Source organism: Dermacentor silvarum, chromosome 1, assembly GCF_013339745.2.
Source record: "Dermacentor silvarum isolate Dsil-2018 chromosome 1, BIME_Dsil_1.4, whole genome shotgun sequence".
In the NCBI taxonomy this organism is placed as follows: domain Eukaryota; kingdom Metazoa; phylum Arthropoda; class Arachnida; order Ixodida; family Ixodidae; genus Dermacentor; species Dermacentor silvarum.
Genome location: NC_051154.1, coordinates 301,071,386 through 301,092,947, shown reverse-complemented (window position 1 = coordinate 301,092,947; position 21,562 = coordinate 301,071,386). Strand labels below are relative to the sequence as shown.

Sequence of the window (21,562 nt, the reverse complement as noted above, 5' to 3'; positions counted from 1 at the left end):
GCTTTCTCCAAACTGCGCAACACTCCCAAACACCGCAATGCTCCTTGTTGTCCACAACACGCCGCGCCATAGAAGGCGCAAAGCGTCCTTCGCCCCCCTCACACCGACGAGTCAATGGGACCATTGTCCCCCCCCCCCCCCTCCCGCGCCTGACGAACGCGCAAATCAACAACCCCCTTCTCGGCAAAGAAAAAAAAAGGAAAAAGAAAAGAACAAGGAAAACAAAAATCTCCTACGTCTACGTACTAAACAAAAGACGTAACGAATTAAACTATAAGGCTGTACACGCGATAATTAAACACACTTTAAAAAAAATGCACACTGTTAAAACACTACATAAACAACACTTGCAATACGCTGGGCTGGGACTAGCTTCTTTTTGTGCACTGGCCGTAAAGAAGCTAGCCCACTGAGGCTACGCATTTTACTGAGGGCCTTTGGTTGCGGAAAAGTCCGTCGTCTGGCACGAAATCACACAGGTGACCGCTTCCTCAGATTGTACCGGTGCGTGGTCCGAATGCGGTCCGTTGCCCCGGGTGTGCCCCGTTGCTTGCGCGCAATGCCACTGGGCACTGGCGCGAGCTCGTCGGACCGTGACGCAAAGGCCTTCAGGTCGGCGATATGGACACGGCTGAGTTTTCCCGAAGGGGGATCCTTCAGCAAGTACGCGAGTGGAGACCAAACTTTCTCTACTCGGTACAGACCACGCCACTTAGGAGCGAATGAGGCTGAGAACCCCTTGGTTGCATCGCTAAGAGCGTGGTTGCGCTTCAGGACAAGATCACCTACCTTAAATGAAAGATGGCGATGCTTCCGGTCGTATTGGGCCTTCTGCTGGGCCCTGGCCGATGCCAAACTCTGCCTTGCTCTACAGAGAGCCCGACAAAGCCTGTCCCGAAGTGCTGAAGCGTAAGCAGAACAGTCTGCCGGCGCTTCCTCATCCCCGAGCTGGCATTGCATGACACTGGTCACCGGATTAGCCAACTCTCTTCCAAAATTGAGAAAGGCGGGAGAGAAACCAGTTGAGCGATTCTCGGAGGTTCGGACTGCGAACGCGAGCTCACTCAAGTGGTCTGCCCAATCCTTTTGACGTTCGGCAAAGGCCGCTAACATTGGTTTAAGAGTTCTATTGAGCCTCTCCGTCAAATTGGACTGGGGATGGTAGGGCGAAGTGATGCAGTGATTAATTCCCAGGGAACGGCACGTAGCACCAAATACCCGAGCGGTGAAATAGGAAGCATTGTCCGTAATCACTCTTTTCGGAAAGCCAAACCTACAAAACACTTCCTGTAGCCTTTCCAGCACCGCTCGCGCTGTCACTTTACGAAGCGGAAACAGTTCCACCCATTTAGAAAAATGATTAACGACTACCATCAGGTGTGTGAACCCCTGCTTACTCCTGGGGAAAGGCCCCATAAGATTGCAGGTGGCCACTTGCCACGGACGCTCACTGTCGATTGGTTTCATCAGCCCGGGCGGCTTGCCACCCCTTGATTTCACCATTTGACAGACGTGGCAGGAACGGCAATAGCGAAAAATGTCACAATTTATGCCAGGCCAGGTCACAGTTTGGCTTAGTTTCGCAAAAACTTTAGAGCCACTCAAATGACCGGCCAAGGGTTCGTCATGAGAACATCGCAACAGTGCGCTTCTCAGACTTTTGGGGATAACCACCTTAAACGGGTCCACAGTGTCATCATCAGTGGCTATGTATTTCAGCAGGAGCCCATCATGATCCAGCAAATATAAATCCGCGGGGGACTCGGCGACACACGCTGTTTCCGGCCCCCCTGCGCCCGCCGCACTACCAGCAGCGTCTCGGCGCTCCGTCTCCCTGAGACCGTCGCTCACTCCGCGACAAAACGGATCAATTTGCTGGGCCTTCAGTAGCTCTTGCCTGCTGAAAACGATTCCAATTCTCCCAAAGGGGAGGTTGGTCTCGTCCCCACTCAGGACTGCAGCCATCGGCGTCATGGGTTCGCTTTCGAGAAGCTCCCCCGCACGCACGCTTTCCGCCGCACTGCTTGCCTGGAGCGCGGAAAAACAGGTTTGGCCCACTGGCGGACTTGCCTCTCTCTCCGCTCGTTTCGTCCCCGATGCTAGCTGGCGCTAAGGCACCGGCAGCGGCTGTTGCACCTGGAGAAAAGCTCTGGGTGGACAATGGCGCACGAGATAGCGCGTCAGCTACCACGTTAGTGCTCCCCTTTCGATATTGCACAGAAAAGTCATAATGCTGTATCAGGAGAGTACAGCGCGCCAGCCGACCCGCAGGCTCACGGGACCGCATCAGCCAGCTTAGCGCACTGTGGTCCGTTTGCACTACGAATTTCGTACGATCAAGGTAGACATCGAATTTACGTAGTGCAAACACGATAGCGAGGCACTCCTCCGTCACGGAATAATTCCTCTCAGCCGGTATCAAGGAGCGGCTGGCAAAGGCCAGCGGCTGCAACACACCATCGTATTCCTGTAGGAGGACTGCTCCTAAACCCAGATCGCTCGCGTCGGTCTGGACAACGAACGGTCTGGTCACGTCGGCGAGTCAGCTGCGCTGGCTCCGCAATGGCGCTAGACAGTTGGCGAAAAGCCTGTGCTGCTCAGGTGCCCATTGCCACTCGGCCGACTTACCCAAGAGCTTGCTCAAGGGCGCCTGCACTCGGGCACAGGACGGGATGAACGACCGGTAAAAGTTGGCCATTCCCAAAAAGCGGCGAAGGCCATGTACGTCCTTGGGCGCGGGGAAATCGAGGATTGCCCGAAGTTTCTCCCGGTCCGGCTCAATGAAGCCTCCGCCCAGCGTAAACCCCAGTAACTGAACTCGGGTTTGCGCTAGTTGGGCTTTCGCAGGATTCAAACTCATCCCGGCGGCCCGCACCCTCTCGAGCACATCGGCAACATGGGCCAAGTGTTCTTCGAAGGTTCGTGAATAAATCACGATGTCGTCGAGGTAGCACATGCAGTATGACCACTTTGCTTCCCCGAGGACGCGGTCCATCAGTCTCTGAAAGGTCGCAGGACCGTTGCAAAGACCAAAGGGCATACGAGTAAACTCAAACAACCGTCTGTGGGACGTGAACGCGGTCTTGGACCGGTCACGCGCATCCATCTGAACCTGTAGGTAACCCTTCGAGGCATCCAACTTAGTGAAGTACCTTGCACTGCCCAGGGTTCCTACAATGGAGCTAATCGTAGGAAGCGGATAGGCATCCTTACGAGTCACTCCGTTCAGACGGCGGTAGTCTATGCACAGGCGATGACTGCCATCTTTCTTAGGCACCAACACAATTGGAGACGCCCAGGCGCTGTACGAGCGGCGGATAATGTTGGCCGATAGCATCTCGTCCAGCAAAGCATCAATCACCTGCCTCTTGGCAAGACTGACGGGCCTGGGGTTACATTTAAAAGGATGCGCGTCACCAGTTTCGATCGCGTGGCTCGCCAAATCGGTACAGCCCGGTTGATCGGTGAAAAGGTCTGCATTGTCGCGTAACAGTGCCGACAAACGAGCCTTCTGTGCATCATCCAAATGAGCTGCACAGGCGGACAGAGGATGTGGTGCCTCTTCGTGCCGTGTCGCTGGGATTGTGAGTCGAGAAGCGCTAGCGCAGGGGCTTGCCCCCGAATTCTGCGCACGACATGGTTCGTGCTGTGCCTCTCGATCCCAAAGGGGACCATGAGCGGGCGAGCGCGAAGCTCGGGGGCTTGCCCCCGAACTCGGCACGCTGCACGATTCCAACGCCCCATCTGCACAGGCAAGATCGGACGCCGGCGGGCTGATGAACGGCTTTAGCGATGTGAACTGACCGTCGCGATGGCCACCATTCGCAGTGTCCACAACGATCCCAGTTTTAAGGAGAAAGTCCCGGCCGAGAATCACAGGAACACTGAGCCCTGGGAGATGAACGAAACGCGTGCGTCTCATTCGCTCTCCCCACCTGACAGTCACCCTTGCGGCGCTAGCCGAATGGGCCACGCCTTTCGCAAGATTGAATGTCGTTCGGCAGTCCCGCGAGCACACTGCGTACTTTTGCAAGTGGGACAAAACCTGTTCGCCGAACAACGAAGTGCTTGCGCCCGTGTCCAGCAGCACCGAAAATTCGCGGCCGGCAATGGTCACCGGAATAAACGGCGCGTGCGCACCAGCAACATAACCTGCTCGGTACGCCGAGGGAACAAGCAAAGGTTCGGTCACTCGTGCTTTCACGAGCGACCTGCTATCCCGTTTCCCGGCCTCACAGGAGACCGGGCCGCGGTGCAATTCCTTGCAATGTGCCCTCGTTATTGGCAGCGAAAGCAGCATACTTCGCCGCGGTATCTTTCCCGAGGCGGAGCAGCTTCAGCTCCCTGCCGCTTGGCCACTCGCTGCTTGGCCACTGGGCCGATAACGAGCATTTCCCTCCACGATGCTCTGGGTCGAAAAGCGTCCTTGCGCATGCGTTTCAGTCGGTGGCGCAGCACAGGCTTCCCGCCTCCCGTGCGTGTAGGGATCGAGAGCGCGCGCGCTCAGCTCCCAAACACACCCGCTTGCAGCCGCAAAGGCAGCTTGGCTGGGTTGTTGCCATTGGGGAAAGCGCTCAGGCCCTCTCCACGCGCAGCTCGGCTCAAGGGCCTTGCTGGCGGGCGGCGGTGGGCGATAGGCGCGCGCGGCGATAATGTCACCTTGGATGCGCTTTGCCTCGGCGGCTAATTCCTCCAGATTTCGGAAGCGGCCGCTCCGCAGGTACGCTGAAAAGGTCGGATGTGCCTGCCTGATCACCCGTTCAACGCGTTCCTCGTATGAGGCATTGGGCTCGGCGACTAAGAAAAGGTCTTCCATCGCCCGTACGTACTCCTGAAGCGACTCATCAGGAGCCTGTGTACGTAGCCCAAGCTCTCGCCGCATCCTACTCTCGTAGTCAGCGGGTAGGAATTCACGCAGGAATGCCGCGCGGAACTCCTCGAGGGTTGTTGCACGTTGTCTGGAAAGCCTGTACCACCTAGCCGCCGTGTCAGTGAGTGCAACAGGGACGACGCGTCCGAGTACATCCTGATCATTCAAACCCAGAGCTCTCTGGTAGCGTGCGAGGGAGTAACAGTAGTCCCTGGCACTGAGCAGGTCACCGTATCCGCTGTAGGTCGGGACTGCCAACTGTACAGCGGGGTGAGCGCATTTCGGAACAGCCAAAAGCGTTTTAACTGCCCCCTGCCCCAGAGAGCGCCTGTATCATTTCGGCGGCATTATGCAACAGCGTCTCTGCGCCTGCTCCAAAGGGAGCCGTTGGCGCGTTAGCGGCGCGATCGAGCAAGGATAAACTGACGTCCAGCTCGATCAGTGGCGCGGTTTCCACAGGGATACCGGCCGGCGCACCGCCGTCCCCAGAGCAAAAAGGGCTACTAGCGGGGTGCGCCTGCTGTCGTTCACAGCTGCCACTTGAGGCAGCTATACGTGAATTGCTTAGGCCGCTTGCAGCCAGCGTTGACAAAACAGGCGCATGCTCAATCGGTGTGCCACTGGACGCCACCGAATGTTCTCCAAAGGGAGACGGATGAGCGAAATTCGTGGCCGCCGTGATTGAATCCCCACAGGGGGCCGCGGCATTCCACTGGTTTTGGCTGTTCAATTGAGAAGCAGCTAACGGGCAAAAGTCGGAGAGGGCTAAGGCCCCGTTTCCGCGCTGCGCTCCGTTTACTCCCGAAGGAGTCAATGATCGGGAGCGCTGCGACATCGCACTGCTTGGCATTCCAAAGGGAGCCGTGGCAGACGAATATGCCCGTGTGCACTGTTCGGAGAGGGCTCTGGCCCCGTTTTAAAACAACGCTACTGCTCCAAAGGGAGCTGGTACGTAGCGCCTCGCGTTGCCGTCCCCACAGGGGGTCGTTACAAGCGAGGGTGCAGGAGTGCGTTGCTCAAGGGGGGCCCTGGCCCTGTTCTCGAGCAACGCGAGCGCGGCGTCTGCTAGCACTAACAAAGGACAAACGTCACTACGCCTAGCAGACATAACGCGGCGAGTCCATTTCGCTAAGGCGTTTTGACTCGGCTAAGCACAGACAAAGGCTTAATGAGCCTTTGAATCCGCGTTGGGCGCCAGTGTGGATTCTTGGTGTATCACAGGAGACAAACCACTGCGGGTTCGAGCTTAGCGAGCCACAGGGGCCGCGTCAGCCATCGCCTCCAGCACCGCTCGCGCGCGAGCTCCGGGGCCGCAAAGGGCTACCGAGCGACGCACGCAAAAACACAGTAAAGCCCTGAGTTGACGGAAACCGTTTACTGAAACCGTCGGCACCAGCACTGCACAAATGCCCGCGCGGCAGGGAGCCAAAGGGGTCCCGCACCAGGGCGAAAATACAATAACAGGCGCCTATAGCACGTCGCGGCGAGAGCACAGGCTCAAGCTGGGACACGCCGCTAGGAAAAGTCCCGGCGGCTATGCTACTTGCTCTGGCGATAACCAATGGGTCAACTCGCGAGAGCACGGGCAATATCCTTCGGCTTAGGCTTTCGGCAAGTGCGGCTCGGCGGGGTACGACCTCGCGCGAGCGCTAATGGCACCACTCGTCGGCTTAGCGTCGAGAAAAGGATCAGCACAAAGTACGCGCTCCCCGCATGGGCAAAGGCACCGTGCGCGAGCTCCAGTCCTAGTCACAAAAGTGTCGGCGGACGAGAGGAAAGCATGAACGTATCGTGCGCTGGTCCCGGAGAGAAGTCAGAGGCACGCTCCGCCGCTAGCAGCCGAAACGCAGCCGCCTCGTGACGTCAGCCCTCAGTGCAACCCACCGCGTGCGCAGCGCCACCGTGACAACCGGTTACGCGGAGGACGGGGAAAAACCGGGACGGCAGGAAAAGGTAAAACCCGCACAATGGCGCCGGCGAAACCCTCAATCCCCACTAGTGCACACCATATGATGGCTACGTCACGCCTCTTCAGGGCCGAGAGGCTGACGTAGACATCTCCGGGAGATGGGCAACGTTGAGCTGTGCCAGTACAAAATGTCCGCTCTTGGTAGGGGAGATGGCTGGGGCCTTGCCTACTAGTTTAGGAATCTATTACTGCAATTGAAATTGCCGCTGCCTTAGCGCGTGCTTGGCAGTCCTGTTCGCTTCACACTGATTGTTTCTCAGTGGCACGAACACTTGCTGACATCTTGAAGCTCAGCAATGAAGTGCCTCTGTTTTTCACAGCGTACCTGCGCCGCGTATTCACTCGGTGTCAAGAGTATCGGCCACAAAGTCATCTGCCAATACAGTCGAACGCACTTATAACAATATTCAAGTGCCACGAAAATTCCATTGTTATAAACGATAATTGTTGTAACCGGGTTGCACGAAAAAATCAAAATAGGGGGATGGTAGAGCTGTTGTGAGAAAACTATGATGGCGGGGAGGCCAGTGCCCTCTCCACCACCTTCCTCCATCCGGCTGCTGATTGTGTTGACTCGTTTAACTGTTTAACTCTGCCTCCAGAACACTCTGATCACGAGTAACAAGCCGCGGCTGTCGCCGTTTAAGAATGGCTCTGCTGTAACAACTGCAAAGTTGAGACACGGGCGGCAAGTGACATGCGAGCTCAGCCGAGGCCACAGTGTAAGATATATACTATTTAGGTGAGGACACTCGTGAGACAAAGTAGCAAAGGTGCGCGCCGATCGGTCCGGTGACGGCAGCGGATACCTATCGGTGGTACGACGCAACTTCAACAGAAAACTTTTTATTGGTTTAATCTCCCGTTGGTATAGCAATCGGCGCTTCGCGGGAAATCCTAAATGATTGAGTGACGCGCGAAAGTAGGTTACCGGGGAGAAGGGAGAACGTGGTGGAGAGGGCAGCATACGCACTTTCCTTGTACGCGCAAGCTCTTGCCTGCATTCTAACTGAAGTTGCGCCGTTCCGCCGATACGTATCGGCTGCTGTCACCGGCCTGATAGACGCGCACCCTTGCTACTTTATCTAGTCGATCGCGTCTAGCTAACAAGCCGAGAAGTGTCCCCACCTAAAGGGTATATATCTTACACCATGGCCGAGGCACTGGTTTGGTGGCCTCAAAAGGGACCTTTTAAAAAATGCAAAAAGGTTGCCGGGGCAGCCTTTAACCCTTTGAGGGTCGAATTTTTTTGCCAAATGCTTTTTTTATTGCTGATTTGAGGTGACAGTAAAGTGAGGAAAAAATCGTTTGTGTTGTAAAATACACAATGTCTATTCGTGAATAAGAAGATAAGCGCACTGAAAGATGGTTGTGTGCACGTCCGGAAACCAAAACAAGTGAGAAGCCTTCGTCTTATCGCTAACAAGGGGCTATAGAGCTTTTGTGGTCTCCAAAAAAAGGAACCGCAAAAACGGCAGCATCGTTTGTGTATATACGTGGCTGCCTGGGTAATCGCGCCGCAGTGGGCGATAAACGATCGAAAAACAAGCGGTCACCCTTTGAGAGATTTGAAACCAGATAGCCATCAGTTTAGTGCAACAAGCGGGATCCGCCGCAGAGAAAACCGTAACTTGCCGCCGGTGCCGTGCGCGCGCGCCCCGATGCGCAAGCGAGAGCTGATGCGCCAGTGCCATAAAAAAAACGAAAAAAAAAAAGTGGAGAGGCATTGACGCAAGTAAAAATTCCACGTCTTCCCGTCGAGTGGCAGCACATACCAAGCGAAAGAAATGATCGAAAGAAGAGCGCACTTGCTGCCGCTGCGCGCGCGCGTGCGCCGGGATGCACGAACGGTAGCTGACGCGCCGTTGCCATAAAAAAAAAAGAGGCAGTGGCGCAAGTAAAAAATTCCACGTGTTCCTGTCAAGTGGCAGCACATACCAAGCGAAAGAAATAATCGAAAGAATTGTGCACTTCGCCGCCGCGCGCGCGTGCGCCCGGATTAGCGAGCGATAGCCGACGCGCCGTTGAAAAAAAAAAAACAAACAAACGAAGAGGCATTGGCCCAAGTAAAAAATTTTACGTGTTTCCGTTGAGTGGCAGCACATGCCAAGCGAAAGAAATGATCGAAAGGAGGCGCGCTATTTAAATGTACAAGTGATACCGTACATGTACGCCATTGACCATTTTGAGGGTGTTCGCGGAGGTCGTACATGTACGGCAGGGGTTCTCAAGCATGTTCGTTCCAGGGAACCCTGATGAGCTCCATGATGCGCCAAGGAACCCCCCCCCTTCCCCCCAGTTAACCGAATTAAAATGTCCTAATTAAACAAATGTCGAATTATCGAGGGTATCAAGAAGACAATAAACAAATGCTTAACTACATCAACACACTTTTATTTACTCAATGAATCAGCAAATTCTGTTTATATTTATTTAGCACAAGACCAGTGCAGAAGCTGAAATTCTCGTCATCTCATGACTGATTTGCGCTAGCAGCGGCGAAGGCCTCGCGCGCGTACATCCTGATTATTTTTTCGCCAGTCAGCTGCTCGCCAACAAATTGTCCGCCCATCGCGATGTAGCCGGGGCTCTTAATCTTCGACAGCTTTAAACTACTGCTTGCCGCAACCGCTGCGCACGAAACCGCGGCCGCTATCGTCGCAATCATGGACGGCGACCTTGCGGTTCAGAAGGCAGGCGGCCGACGCACGCACCAAGTCAAAACGAAACTACCGTTCGCTGCAAGAAGTGCGGACGAATTCGCGGTCGCTGTTGACGCTACCATGGTTGGTGACTACGCATTTGTGAAGGCACGCAGCCGACGCGCGCACCGAGTGAAAACGAAACTACTGTTTGCCTCAACTGCTGTGGACGAAACTGCGGTGGTTATCGATGCGATCATGGATGGCAACTACGCACTTATGAAGGCACGCGGCATGCTGCCAACGCGGTGTTACGCGCTGCGATAAACGCAAGAATAAAGTCTTAAGGGCGCAATTAGGCACGAAGCGCTCCGGCATTGCTGTCAATCACGTGCCGCGCACACTTGCCACTGAGGACCATGGCGATGCGGACTGCGCCGCTTCGTTTCGGTTGGACGCTAGCGCCGTTCTTGCTCTTCTGCGGCGCGTATTTGCGATGCTCCGCGCATTTTTTTTTTCTTCATTTTTTTTATTCCTCCAACGTATACGTCAGTGTGCACGCAATCGGCACCTACGCTATCTACAAACGGCAGAAATGCGCATATTGGTAAATTACGGCCTCCGAGATTTAAGTGCGAAAGCTTAGGCGTAATGCCCGTTTTCAGAGGTTGGGTGGCTACAAGCAGCTTGCGAATTTATTACTTAGTTCGCGCGTTGCCGTTACGCGCTGTGAGTGCTTTTGGACACTCGGGCGTGAGTAACGGAGGTTCTGTAGATCGAGCGCACCTCATTTTCGCCGTTTTAGCCACTTGGTTAGCGCGGGACCACGAAAAATTTATCAGTGGCTCGCGGAACCCACTTTGAGAACCCATGATGTACGGTATTGACCCTGAAAGGGTTAAGCTTGAGAAAGAAATCTGCAAGAAACACTGGGGCGAGATCATCACAATCTCGCCACGTACTTCTCACAACTGGCTTGCACAATAAAACCGCATGTCTGTGAGCTTTGCTTGCTTTACGCGGAGCTTGCCGACATCCTTCTCCAAGGCATCCACGTGTTCCATGTGGTGCAGCAGAAGTTCCTCGTGAACACCTGTTATATTTTTTGTACTACTGATGAAAATAAATTCAACTTCAACTTCAGAAAAAAAACGAAGCCTCAGAGGGACTGAATCATCTGCAGGGCCTGCTGTGAGGACAGCGTTGAAGCAGCCTGCCCTACTGTGTCATCGTCGCCGTCGTCGATGTTGTTATCCAATGCAAGCACGTTCGCGACAATCGCCTCATCGGTTAGAAGCCACGCGCTTTCGTTTTACCGGCAACATCGTGCATTGCCAGTGATCAGCGGGCAGATCAGCCATCTTCTGTTTCGGCGGCGAGTCAAATGAGGCTGAGAAACCACATGGCCAGAAATGCCTTAGATGCAGCCAACAAAGACGAGCACGAGCGCGGGGGATCAGCACAAAGATCATGACGGCTTGTGACTTCATGCTCCCCTCCGCATTAAGGGCTCTCCCATGTGAATAGTGAATTCGCACTCGAGGGGCGCTCAGTGTTGCCTCACTGTGTGAGTGCCTTTAAAAAGTGCTTAAATGCGAGATTCTAAAGCCCTCGCTGTCTAGAGTGTGGCCATTAGGTGGAGACATCTGGTGCCAGTGTGGCAGATGTTGGCATGATTTCATGCCCTTCGCATGTTTGAGGTTTGCAGTTGTAGGCAGCTGTAACATGGACGGAGAGCCAGGTTTTTAGTGATCATATGTGGAACTTGGGTTGAACATGAAAAAACATCGGAACATGTAAACGGCAGTTTGCTTCTGGTGTTATCAACACAGGTGTGGTGGTGCTGCATTATAGCCCAACTGTAATGAAATTTTGGACTGTCTAAAGAGCCTAATTTGAGATAGCTTAGCTATTGAGTAGCCATCATGAAAATTTGTACATTTGAAATAAAAGTGCATACGTCGCAGAAAGCCTCACTTATTCAAAATTTTAAAAATATTTTCACACCCCTAGTTATACTAATTTTGTGTAAGTTGATCTTCATCAGTTGGCCTAGCCTTTATAGCGAGCCCAAACACTGTCTGTCCGCTTAATAAAGCTAGTCAGCATTTAAAAACTGTCGAACAATAATTCGGTAAAATGTTTTTTTAGTTTTCCAGTGAAGTAGAAAATTTATTCAAAATTTATATATTTCAGATGTTGTTCATTAATATTTACTAGAATGGGGAGGGTAGGAGCCAGAGCTTGTTAACCCAGCTCCTCAGATAGATGTAAACTGTAAATACTTTTACCTTTTTGCAGTGGGCCAGCAAGACTACACAGATGATGACTGCTTTGTCTGCTGCATCCTGACACATGGTGACCGTGATGTTCTTTATGCGACTGATGGAAAGTTCCCTGTAGACAGCGTGATGGACCCTTTCCGTGGTGACGTTTGCCCCAGTCTGCTTGGCAAGCCCAAGCTGTTCTTCATTCAGGTTAGCAGCCTCCAATTTTCATACAAAAAATTGTTCATTAATCCGGCTCCAGTTTCTTTTATCTTAAACAGATCTTATTTGAAGGTCCCGCTCATGGCAATCCGTATCTAAGTGCTTCGCCTTCCATTTTATTTGGATAAAAAAACATATATATTGTAACAAGCCCGCACATAATAAACAGACAGAGTACTCTTCACGTCGCCATTACTAACTTCTTTATTCTCCCCTGCCACCTGGCCCCTTTACTACAAATTCTGTCTTTCTTCTTCTTCAACTGCTTGAGCACGTTTTACTCCCCCCGCCATTGTTTTCGTCTCTCCTGGGATGGTATTTAAAAACGTTTGCTATAGAGGCTGATTCAACGGTGCTATTGGGGCCTACATACCAGACAGTCTTTAAGATTTCCTGTTGACTTGACAACAGAGAATGGTCCTCTGTGATTTGAGCATGAGTTCGACAGCCCTTTTCTTACTAGCACCAAATCTCCAACCTCTATTCTTGGTATGGTTGTGTTTTGTCTTTTGTCAAAGTTCCTTTTCATTCTTTCACGGTACTTAACTTCGTTCTCTTCATTTGTTCTCTCTTCTGTCAGTTGCAGCGTTGCTTGAATTCCTAGAGACGTGTCGGCTGGTAGATAGGTTGGGTTCTCAGTAGCAGCAAAGAGCAGTGTGCATCCCAGAACTGTTGTATAGTATCTGTTATGATGAGCTACTGCCACTTCAAGGCAGCACTTCCATCCACCTGGGAAGTCTGGCTACGTATTTATGTACTGTTTGATGCCCCGAATAGCTCGCTCAGCTAGCCCATTAGCTGCTGGGTGATACGGTGCTGTGAACCTGAACGTAACTCCACGTCGCTCAGCCCATTCTTTAAGGTGATGGCTCCGAAAGGCAGGTCCATTGTCCGATACTACTGCTTTAACGTTGTCAAACATCTTTCGGCTTAGAAAGGAAATCACACTGTTGGCGTCCTCCTTCCCTGGTTTTGCTGCCACCATCCTGGTGCACTCATCCAGACACAACAGCAATGCGTGCGTTTTCTTCATGCCTTCAGATTTTTTTTGGAGTTCAGCGAAGTCCATGTGAATAACTTCAAATAGTACACTCAAGTGCGTCGGTAATGTCATCCGTTGGGTTGGTTGCTTGAACTTTACTTTATTCACCTGGCATTTGTGGCATGACTGCACGTATCTTTTCGTGTCTTCTTTCATGCGGGGCCATGTGAAGCTTTTCGTCAGTTTCACGCAGGTCCGCCAAAAGCCATCATGACCACCTGAATGGGGGGACTATTGTGGTAAAGGTCCAGAATTTTTGGAACCAGTGTAGGAGGCACTGCTATTTTGCCTGTCTGGGTCTGTTGCAAATGTTCAGTTCCTTCCCAAGTTTTGCCGCCACCTATTGCTTCATGTTGCACAACTGTTACTCCCAAGCTAGACATTGCGTCCGCATCTTTCATAGAAGCTCCGGGACGGTGATTCACTTCAAAGTCGAACTGTTGAAGCTCGCTGACCCACCGTGCGACTTTTCCTTTCGCCTCCGCCATTTTCAAAGGTGGGTGAGCGCCTCATGATCTGTGTACAACTTGAATCTGGTACCTTCCAGGTAGGAACGGAAGTACCGAATTGCCTTTAAAATGGCTAGAGCTTCCTTCTCTGTCATCGTGTGGTTCACCTCCGCTTACCTGAAATGTGACGACTTCTAACTTAGGAGATTTGACGTTGAGGAATTTGATCCGTATTGTAATGTAGGTAGTATGGGCAGTAACACTGTGGAGAACTTCATATCTGAAAAAGAGGTGCATCAAAAAAGACCTTTAAAAGCAAGATTAAAAGCAAGATTCGTGATAGAAACATTTGCTCCTGTACCCACTAAAGCCATTGTAGGCACCCAATCAACAAGCACGTGAACTTTGTTCTGAAGCATAAAAACTACAATGCGCATTTCCGTTGGTGTCATGGCCGTGCCAGCTAGTTTTTTTCTGGTGGAAAAGGTGATGCAGGGTGCCACTGTGTCAGTGTGAATGTATGTGAGCGGAGTGCACATGAAGATGGTAGTAGCATCAAACACCTGTCAAATACCGGGGAGTGGCTCTGAAATCTTTCCTCCCAGTAGTCATTGGCTGGTAGGATGTTGTAGGCTGGCCAAGAAGTGCAGTAGGGCTTTTCAGTGGTCCTCGCACATTGTGTTTGGCATGGTAATTTTTTTATTATGCGATACCAGTGCTAGGTGGTGGCACACGAGACGAAGGTGGCGTGCAATGCCATTTTGTGTCGCCTTTGTCTTGTGTCTCATCCCTTGGCACTTGTATCGCATAATAAGTGGTCCTCATTGGCAATGTGGGTTGGCCATACCACAGTGCTTGGAAATGATTGCAGAGTCTTGCTATGGTCAATGTTTGATTTTTCGAACTCTCTAGGGGCCACGAAAACTTCCGGAAACTCTGGCAGTCTGAAAAAATTAATGCATCACATTTACTGCCCCCAAGGGCTCAAATTGCCACAGGCACTTCCGAAATAGCTCTGAAGGCCTGCCAGTACACTAGGTGCATCGGCGCTCGTACTGTGACAGGAGACGGTGGCTGCACTTTTGTATAATTAAGGAATACATGCTGTGGTCCCATGGCAGTGGCCCTTCCAGTCTTGGTATGCTTGACAGCGATGCATTGCGTATGCTTCACCACGTAAAGGCCGAGCTACATGGAGTGAAGAACTGGCGTCGAATTGATGAACTTTGCCCAACGCCTGGTGTCAAAAAATTTGACAGACAGAAAAAAATCGCTCAGCGAACTTTGCCACAGGAAGTGGCATATGTGCTTGCCAGGCGTCGTGAGGAGCGATCTTGCTCCGACTTCCACTGGTGCGCGCAAAAAGAGTATAAATCATTTGTAAATGTGTGTAGAAAACTTTTTTCTCATTGTTTGGCAATTTACAATGAAGAATAGTATGAAAACCCTTTTTATCAGTTTTTTGTTTGCTTTACAAGAACACATTCATCGTGTCTGGCAAGACTGACAGCTACGTGGCGAGCAGTGTCCACCTGTTTTTCGCTCCATTTAGTCCAAGCCAGCGAACAATTGACATCATGCCACAGCTTCTGTTTCTGTCGCATGAAGGTTGTCATGAAAGTTCATTCCATGTAGGCCGACCCCGCTGTATTTTGGCGAAGCTAAATTTTAGGAGCTGGCACAATGCGACACTTGATACTTGCCATGCTTTCCGTGCTTTGAAGCCATCAGCAAGAATGACAAAGGCGGAGTCGGCACCATTCTTGACAACAAATTCTCTCAATGAAAAACACAGTATCGAACAGCAAGAAGCTTCGTAGCTAATGTCGAAGGAACTAGGCCTAGCATTGCTACGGTGGCGGCTGCGGCTGCCAGCAAATCGGCGTGCGGGAGTACTGATTTGAGGCTGCGAGATAATTAAAGTGGCAGTGGTAGTGGCTTCAAGTAATACTGCTTTGGACCTGCAGTCAGTGGCAAAATATCCAGAAAATCAATCGGTGCAAGGTTTCAGTGTGCGAAATTTCAGACGTTCTTATACATAGACTTTCCGGGGTACGACTGCAGTCGCCAAACGATAATTAGGACACCGGTAATCCGGACATGCTTGATTATTCGGACAGCCCAACAGCACCACCACTAACCCCATAAACGTAATGTATAAGGACGACCAAAATTTCAGACACCATACATCTCGTCGTGCGATAATTTGGACCCCGACTACATGACCGTGTGCCGATGGGCCACCGAGTCGAGCCAAAATAGCGATATTTTCGTTTGAATACGTCACCAGCATGGTCCTCGGCCATGTCGCCAGCACATTCATGAAACTAGCCAAGCCTTGTCGAACTAGTAGTCTTTGATGAGAATTCGGTGCATGCATTAACTGTATACGTCACCAGCATGGTCGTCGGCCATGTTACCAGCACATCCACGAAACTAGCCAAGCCTAGTCGAACTAGTAGGCACCGATGAGAATTCGATGCATGCATTGACTGTATACTTTGGTCTATCTGTAGCAACAGCATGACAATGGACTAAGGTATGGGCCACGATTTTGTAGCGATGCCTTCAACTCGATTCCATGCCAGTCTTATCATCTACCTTTCATGTCCAGCTGATCCTGTTGATAACGTGTACTGAGCGGGGCTCTGGCTAATGAATAACTGCGAAAACCGTGAAAAGGAATACAGTCAAACCTCGATATAACGAAGTTGTACTTGCAGCGAAAAACTCGAGAATTTCGTTGTATTGAGGTTTGATTAATTCAATAGATCTAAGATGGGGAAATAAAAATAGTTCATTACATCGTGAATTTCGTTAAATCAAGGTTTGTTATACAGTAGAACCCCGCTGTTACGTCGTTTTCGGCCGGTCCCGGCACAGCTCCTATAGAACCCAATGCATTGGAAACCCCGCTGTGACGTCGCAACTGTGGGACCGTTCCCGTATCATACATTGTGAACTGCCACCCTGCGCTGGCCCAAGCGGCCATTTTGACTTTTCGTGTCGCTTGGCTTGGTTGCTTGATGATGGCATTGGCCGCCCAAAGTGCCGGGGGCAACACTTATGACGTATTTTCGGTTTCTGCCAGCAAAAGTATGGCCCTTGAGATCCTGCTATCTAAAGATGGTGTCTATGACGCGTTGTAGCCCTAAAATTGGTTTTGGCTCATAGATGTTCTGTATAAAGTCCAAGGGCAATAACACCGTCGTCACGCGCTGTATGCTTTATGTGCGATTCAAAGCGTGCAAGGGGAGCCGACGACCGTTTCTAAATCTCGTGCGCGAGAGAAAGAAAAACAGGGAGGAAGCGCGCCTTCCGTTGCACTCTAGGCACCGGCGAGGGGGAGGGATAGCGGGCAGCATTGTGCTAACTGCGTACTGCGCGGTGGCGCACGGTTGCGCGGGCCGTATCTTGAAAGCGATCTGCGTTAGGGGCAGAGTCTACGCAGTGTAGGTGCGTCGGCGGCTCGTAGGTTTGTGCGTGCTGTGTGTTCTCGGCGCTCAGTTTGCGTTGAAGCGATAGACAACAGCACGAAGGTCACTTCGCTCGCCTCTGCAGCGGTGCTTAAATTCCTCACGCCAGCATTTTGACAGGCGCGTGTCCGCGTTCATTGAGTGTGACGTGTTCATGTTTGCCTGTGGGCGCAGACACCATGCTTTTTAATATAGTTAATAAGCGAATGTTTACAAGTTTATGCGGACGGTATAACTACTATTCTTACTTTGTATAGCCGTCTACTATAATTTGCGATCGCAATCGATACTTCGGCTGTCGGGTGAAACTACAACTTTTTTTGACACGTAAGAATTAAAATAATATTGTGTGCAGTTCAACACTACCCCCATTGTTCAATTTTTCCCGTTTCCTGGCTCTTACGTTTCCCGGCTCTTACGTTTTTTTTGTTTTTTTTTTACGGTCCCATGAAAAACATATCAGCGGGGTTCTACTGTATCGAGGTTTTACTCTAGCATAAAAGGCATTGCTAGAAATCGTGGCCACATGATGTCTTGGCCAAAGGCAAGCGTATGTGCGCGCAGCAACGCGTTGACAAACTTGGGCCGTGTTCTTGGACGATCACTTTCAAAGGTATACTTCCATTTTTGTGATATTTCGAGTAACTAGCACCAGAAGCATCGGTTGGTGGCAGCTTTTCCGCACTGTGATAAGATAGGGTGCTTAGCACTTGGCTGAAAATGCAGTTGCGCGTTGATGCCGATGCATCTTACGCTATTCACATAAAATCTAAGGTGTCTCTGAAATTGACGAACGGAGAATATGGTGCACCTTTCTTGGCCACTTGTGGAATAAAATCACTTAGTTACGGGTGACTCCAGTATTTCAGACTCCCGATTAGTATTCTGATTTTTTGGCCATCCCCGTCTAGTCCGAATTATCGGTTGATGAGTGACAGTAGTCCCTTTTTGCACTCTCCTTGACACTGGAAAAAAGAAAGAGGGAGAGTTTTCATAAGCGACTGCAACTAAGTAGCAGCTGAGGTGTGCAGTAACCAGAGCCGCAGTGCATATTGCTATACTGCCTTGCAGGCTTGCCGTGGTGATAGGTTGGATGCAGGCACTCCAGCAGTCTTGGACACATCTGATGCACCGGGCCAAATCTACCGCATCCCAACACACGCTGACTTCCTGGCTGCCTACTCAACAGTGCCAGGTTAGTAAGGCTGGAAGCTTTGTGTAGCCGTGGTGTTAACAGATCAGTGGCACTCTGTGTTGGCATTGAGTCCTGGTTCCGTCTTGCACGAGCATCCAGCTGGACATGTTACAAAAGGCTACCCAGTGTGTTGGCCCAGTGGGAGTGGCCAAGGCATTCTGCTACTGAGCACCTTATTGTAAATTTTGTAACTCCCATTTGCAGTAGCCAGACTCAGGTGGATTCTACCCATATGCTCATATTACATTGGGCATCAAAAAAAAAAAATTAAGAGACATCAGGTGGTCAGAATTAACCGGCAGCTTTTAGCTACTGTCTCTCATAGCCCACCAAATGCAGCTTTACTGACACCGAACTACGGTTTTAGTCGGTAATCTATATTTTAAGGGGTTTTGAAACTGGATTTACAAGGGTTGCAATGCTTTGCAAGGATTTAAGTGGCTTATTGAAGCATTTTGTTTGTTGTTGAGCAGCATGGGCTTTTGATGTCTCACATGGCTAAAACCAAATGCTGAGTGCACATTGCGTAAATAGGGGGAGTTTGGGGCTATTTTTGTTTTAGGACAGTGCTCCTCTGCAGACAAGGGAGCTCTTGTCTGATGATGAAACCAAAGTAGGTTGTACAGCACAGAAATGGCCATAACAGTTCTTGTGGCTGCAGGCTGACAAGGACCTTAGGTTGTCTCTTTATGCAGCGGGTGTCAAGGCCAAATGATCAGGAAAACCAATATAGATAACCCTGGCCGTGCCATAACTTTGACCATTTGCATTGTGCTCCGCTGCTTGATCTATTGAGACAGCAAACAAGAGGAAACCTTGGATTGACTGGCTAGATGTGCCAAGTCGAGTAACTATGATTTGGCAGCTCATATAGTCGACTTCCATTAATTCGGCCTCGACAAGACCAACAAAATTGATTGAATTGATAGTGGGTCGAATTAAAGAAAGAGAAAAACTATCCAAATGCACCACTTGGTTGGCACATTTTTCAGTACAGTAGAACCTCGCTGATACGTTCCCGCTTAATATGATTTCCCGGCTCCTATGTTCGCAATCGCGAAAAATAAACATAACCCCATAAAAGAATGTGTTAATACATTCCGGTTAATACGTTCCTGGGAAATACGATTATTCGGCAGCAACGTTCAGCGTTGCGGCAAAGTGCGGTCGTATGATACATTCTGCAGATAAAAATTATCATTCAGGTGTGCAGAAAGGCCGCTCTCATGTGCTTGTGAAGCACTAAGTGGCAGACAGCCGCCGCGTGGCTTCTTTGCATTGCTCAATCCCCCCCCCCCCCCCCCTCCGCGACTTCTCTGCATTGCTCGTTTGCCCGAAGCACGGCAGCAGCGGCGAGCGAATTGACCTTTGCGCTACCTCGCCCCTCGCTTCAATGCGAACTACTAAGCGGCGAAAACAGGTGGTGGGGCGCTACGACTCGCCAAGATTGTAGCGGAGGTGGTGGCGGACGAGGCGCCTGAAGACGGCGGTGAGAACGCAGGTTTGCGCCCACCGGCTACCTTCGCCGAAGCCCTTGATGGCCTGGAAGCCTTACAAAGCTTCTTTCGCATGAAAGACAACGAAAATGCAGACAAGGGTCTGCAGTGTGCGCAAAAGGAGTTGTTCGTGTCCAAGGGTGTGACGCACCAGCAGAAAATACAGTCGAATCTTGATAACTCGAATTCGAAGGGGCCCGAAAATTTGTTTGAATTAAAAGAAGGACTCATTTTTGACGTATTTGTGCACCATAGCGCAACGTACGAGCGGTGCGAGTCGTGAAATATCGCGGAAGCACATAGCGAGCAAGGCCCACGGAACTGCCCATGCCGGCCAACGCTCGCATCTCGATAGCGCCTACTAAGTGGTTCATTTGGAAAAGGAAAGGTTGGCGCTATCTTCTGCAGCCCTTGAGGGAGCACGGCTCAGCGCCAACCCCCAACTCAATAGCGCCTCTCCCTCTTCACAACCACAATATCTCTCTCTCTCTCGCATCCCGATAACGGCAGTCAACGAAATTTCAGGGAGCAGGCCGCGCCGGCACGGCGACGCGCGCGCGCGCGGAGACTGCGTCGAAGGTGGCGGAGGAGGGCGGCAGGGAAGCGCATTTGGCCTCGGCAACCCCGTCGCTTCAGTGGCTCCCCTCACCCTCCCTCTCAACTCCCTCGTAGCTCCCTCACCTTCGACTCTCCATGTCCGCCTGTCGGCCCGGCGCCAGCTTAACCCACTCCCATAAGTTTCATTTTCTGCCATTGAAGCGAGCGTTGGCCGGACTGGGCCTTCGCGTTGCTTCCCTCTGCGCCGCAGCCGCTGCGTTGGCTGTTGGCTGAGACGCGTACACGCATGCTCCGCTGCGACGCTGAAACGGCGACCTTACCATTTGAGAGAGGAAAATTTCGCCGCGGTATTTTTTTTTCTTTCTTTTTTATTTCTCTGCGCGGCGCTGAGGGGTCTCTCCTAAGCTTTTGCTTTATGGCGGTGTCGGAGCATTGCCAGTCGGAGTTGTCTCCACCTGATTTGGCATGCTGCTGAGAGCATTGTCGGTGCGCGGTTATGTTCGAATTAACCGTCGCAAATGCTTTCGCGTTCGAATTACCGAGCGTTCTCGCCCATTGGAATACACATAACTTTGACGGGACCACAGCTTCAGTTCGAATTAACGAGATTCGACTGTAACTATGTTTTGCAAGAAATAAATGTTTTCTGCCTTTGCACCTCAATATGGGCTTGTCAGCTTCAATTTTTACTGGATTCAGATCGTACGTTTTCCCGAATCGTACGTTTATTTTTCGCGTATTTTTTGAAAACATACGAATGAGGTTCTACTGTATTTGCTTGATTCTATCATGTTCCGGAATTAACCACATACCCAGCTTTTATGGATTCAAAGTTGAAAACTAATGTAAAAATGCCATTAGCAGTCCAAGACAAAGTAGAAATCTAACATGTACCGGATTTCTTTAAAAAGAAAAAAACGTAGCATTCCACCGATTCGGGCATCAGAAAGAGATAAAACCAGTAAAGTTTACTTTCACACAATAGAAATTTATTGCATAAACTTGGATACATCCGCTTACTAACTGAATTAGCAAGCGTGGTGTCAGCGCACACAAGCAAACATGAATAGATCACACTGAATGACCGCAGACAACGACTGTCAAAACGCTGGCAGCAATCGCAGCCACCACAGCGGGTAAGGTTCGTGCGGTGTATCGCTTCAAAGGAAACTGAGCGGCGGATGCACAGGCGCATACAAAGGTCAGAGCCGTGTGGAGATAAGAGACAGTGCGGGCGACGGCCACAGCCAGGCAAAGTACGAACGGAGTTGTTGGCAGAGTAAAAGCTGCGCCCCCCCCCCCCTCCCTCCCGCTCTGCCTTCCCGCTTTCTTGCTTTTGCGTAAGTTCCCCTTACGCCTGATTGCAAGATACGCCT

The 21,562-nt window shown here is 51.0% G+C and overlaps 1 protein-coding gene across 1 annotated transcript in view; it reads left to right on the top strand.

Moving 5' to 3' along the window:
- LOC119437252 (caspase) overlaps positions 1-21,562 on the top strand; it is a 51,281-nt gene that overhangs the window by 10,740 nt on the left and 18,979 nt on the right. Inside the window, exons 3-4 of the mRNA XM_037704291.2 lie at positions 11,783-11,958; positions 18,009-18,132. Coding sequence (XP_037560219.1) covers positions 11,783-11,958; positions 18,009-18,132 — 300 coding nt within the window. The remainder of the gene's footprint in view (positions 1-11,782; positions 11,959-18,008; positions 18,133-21,562) is intronic.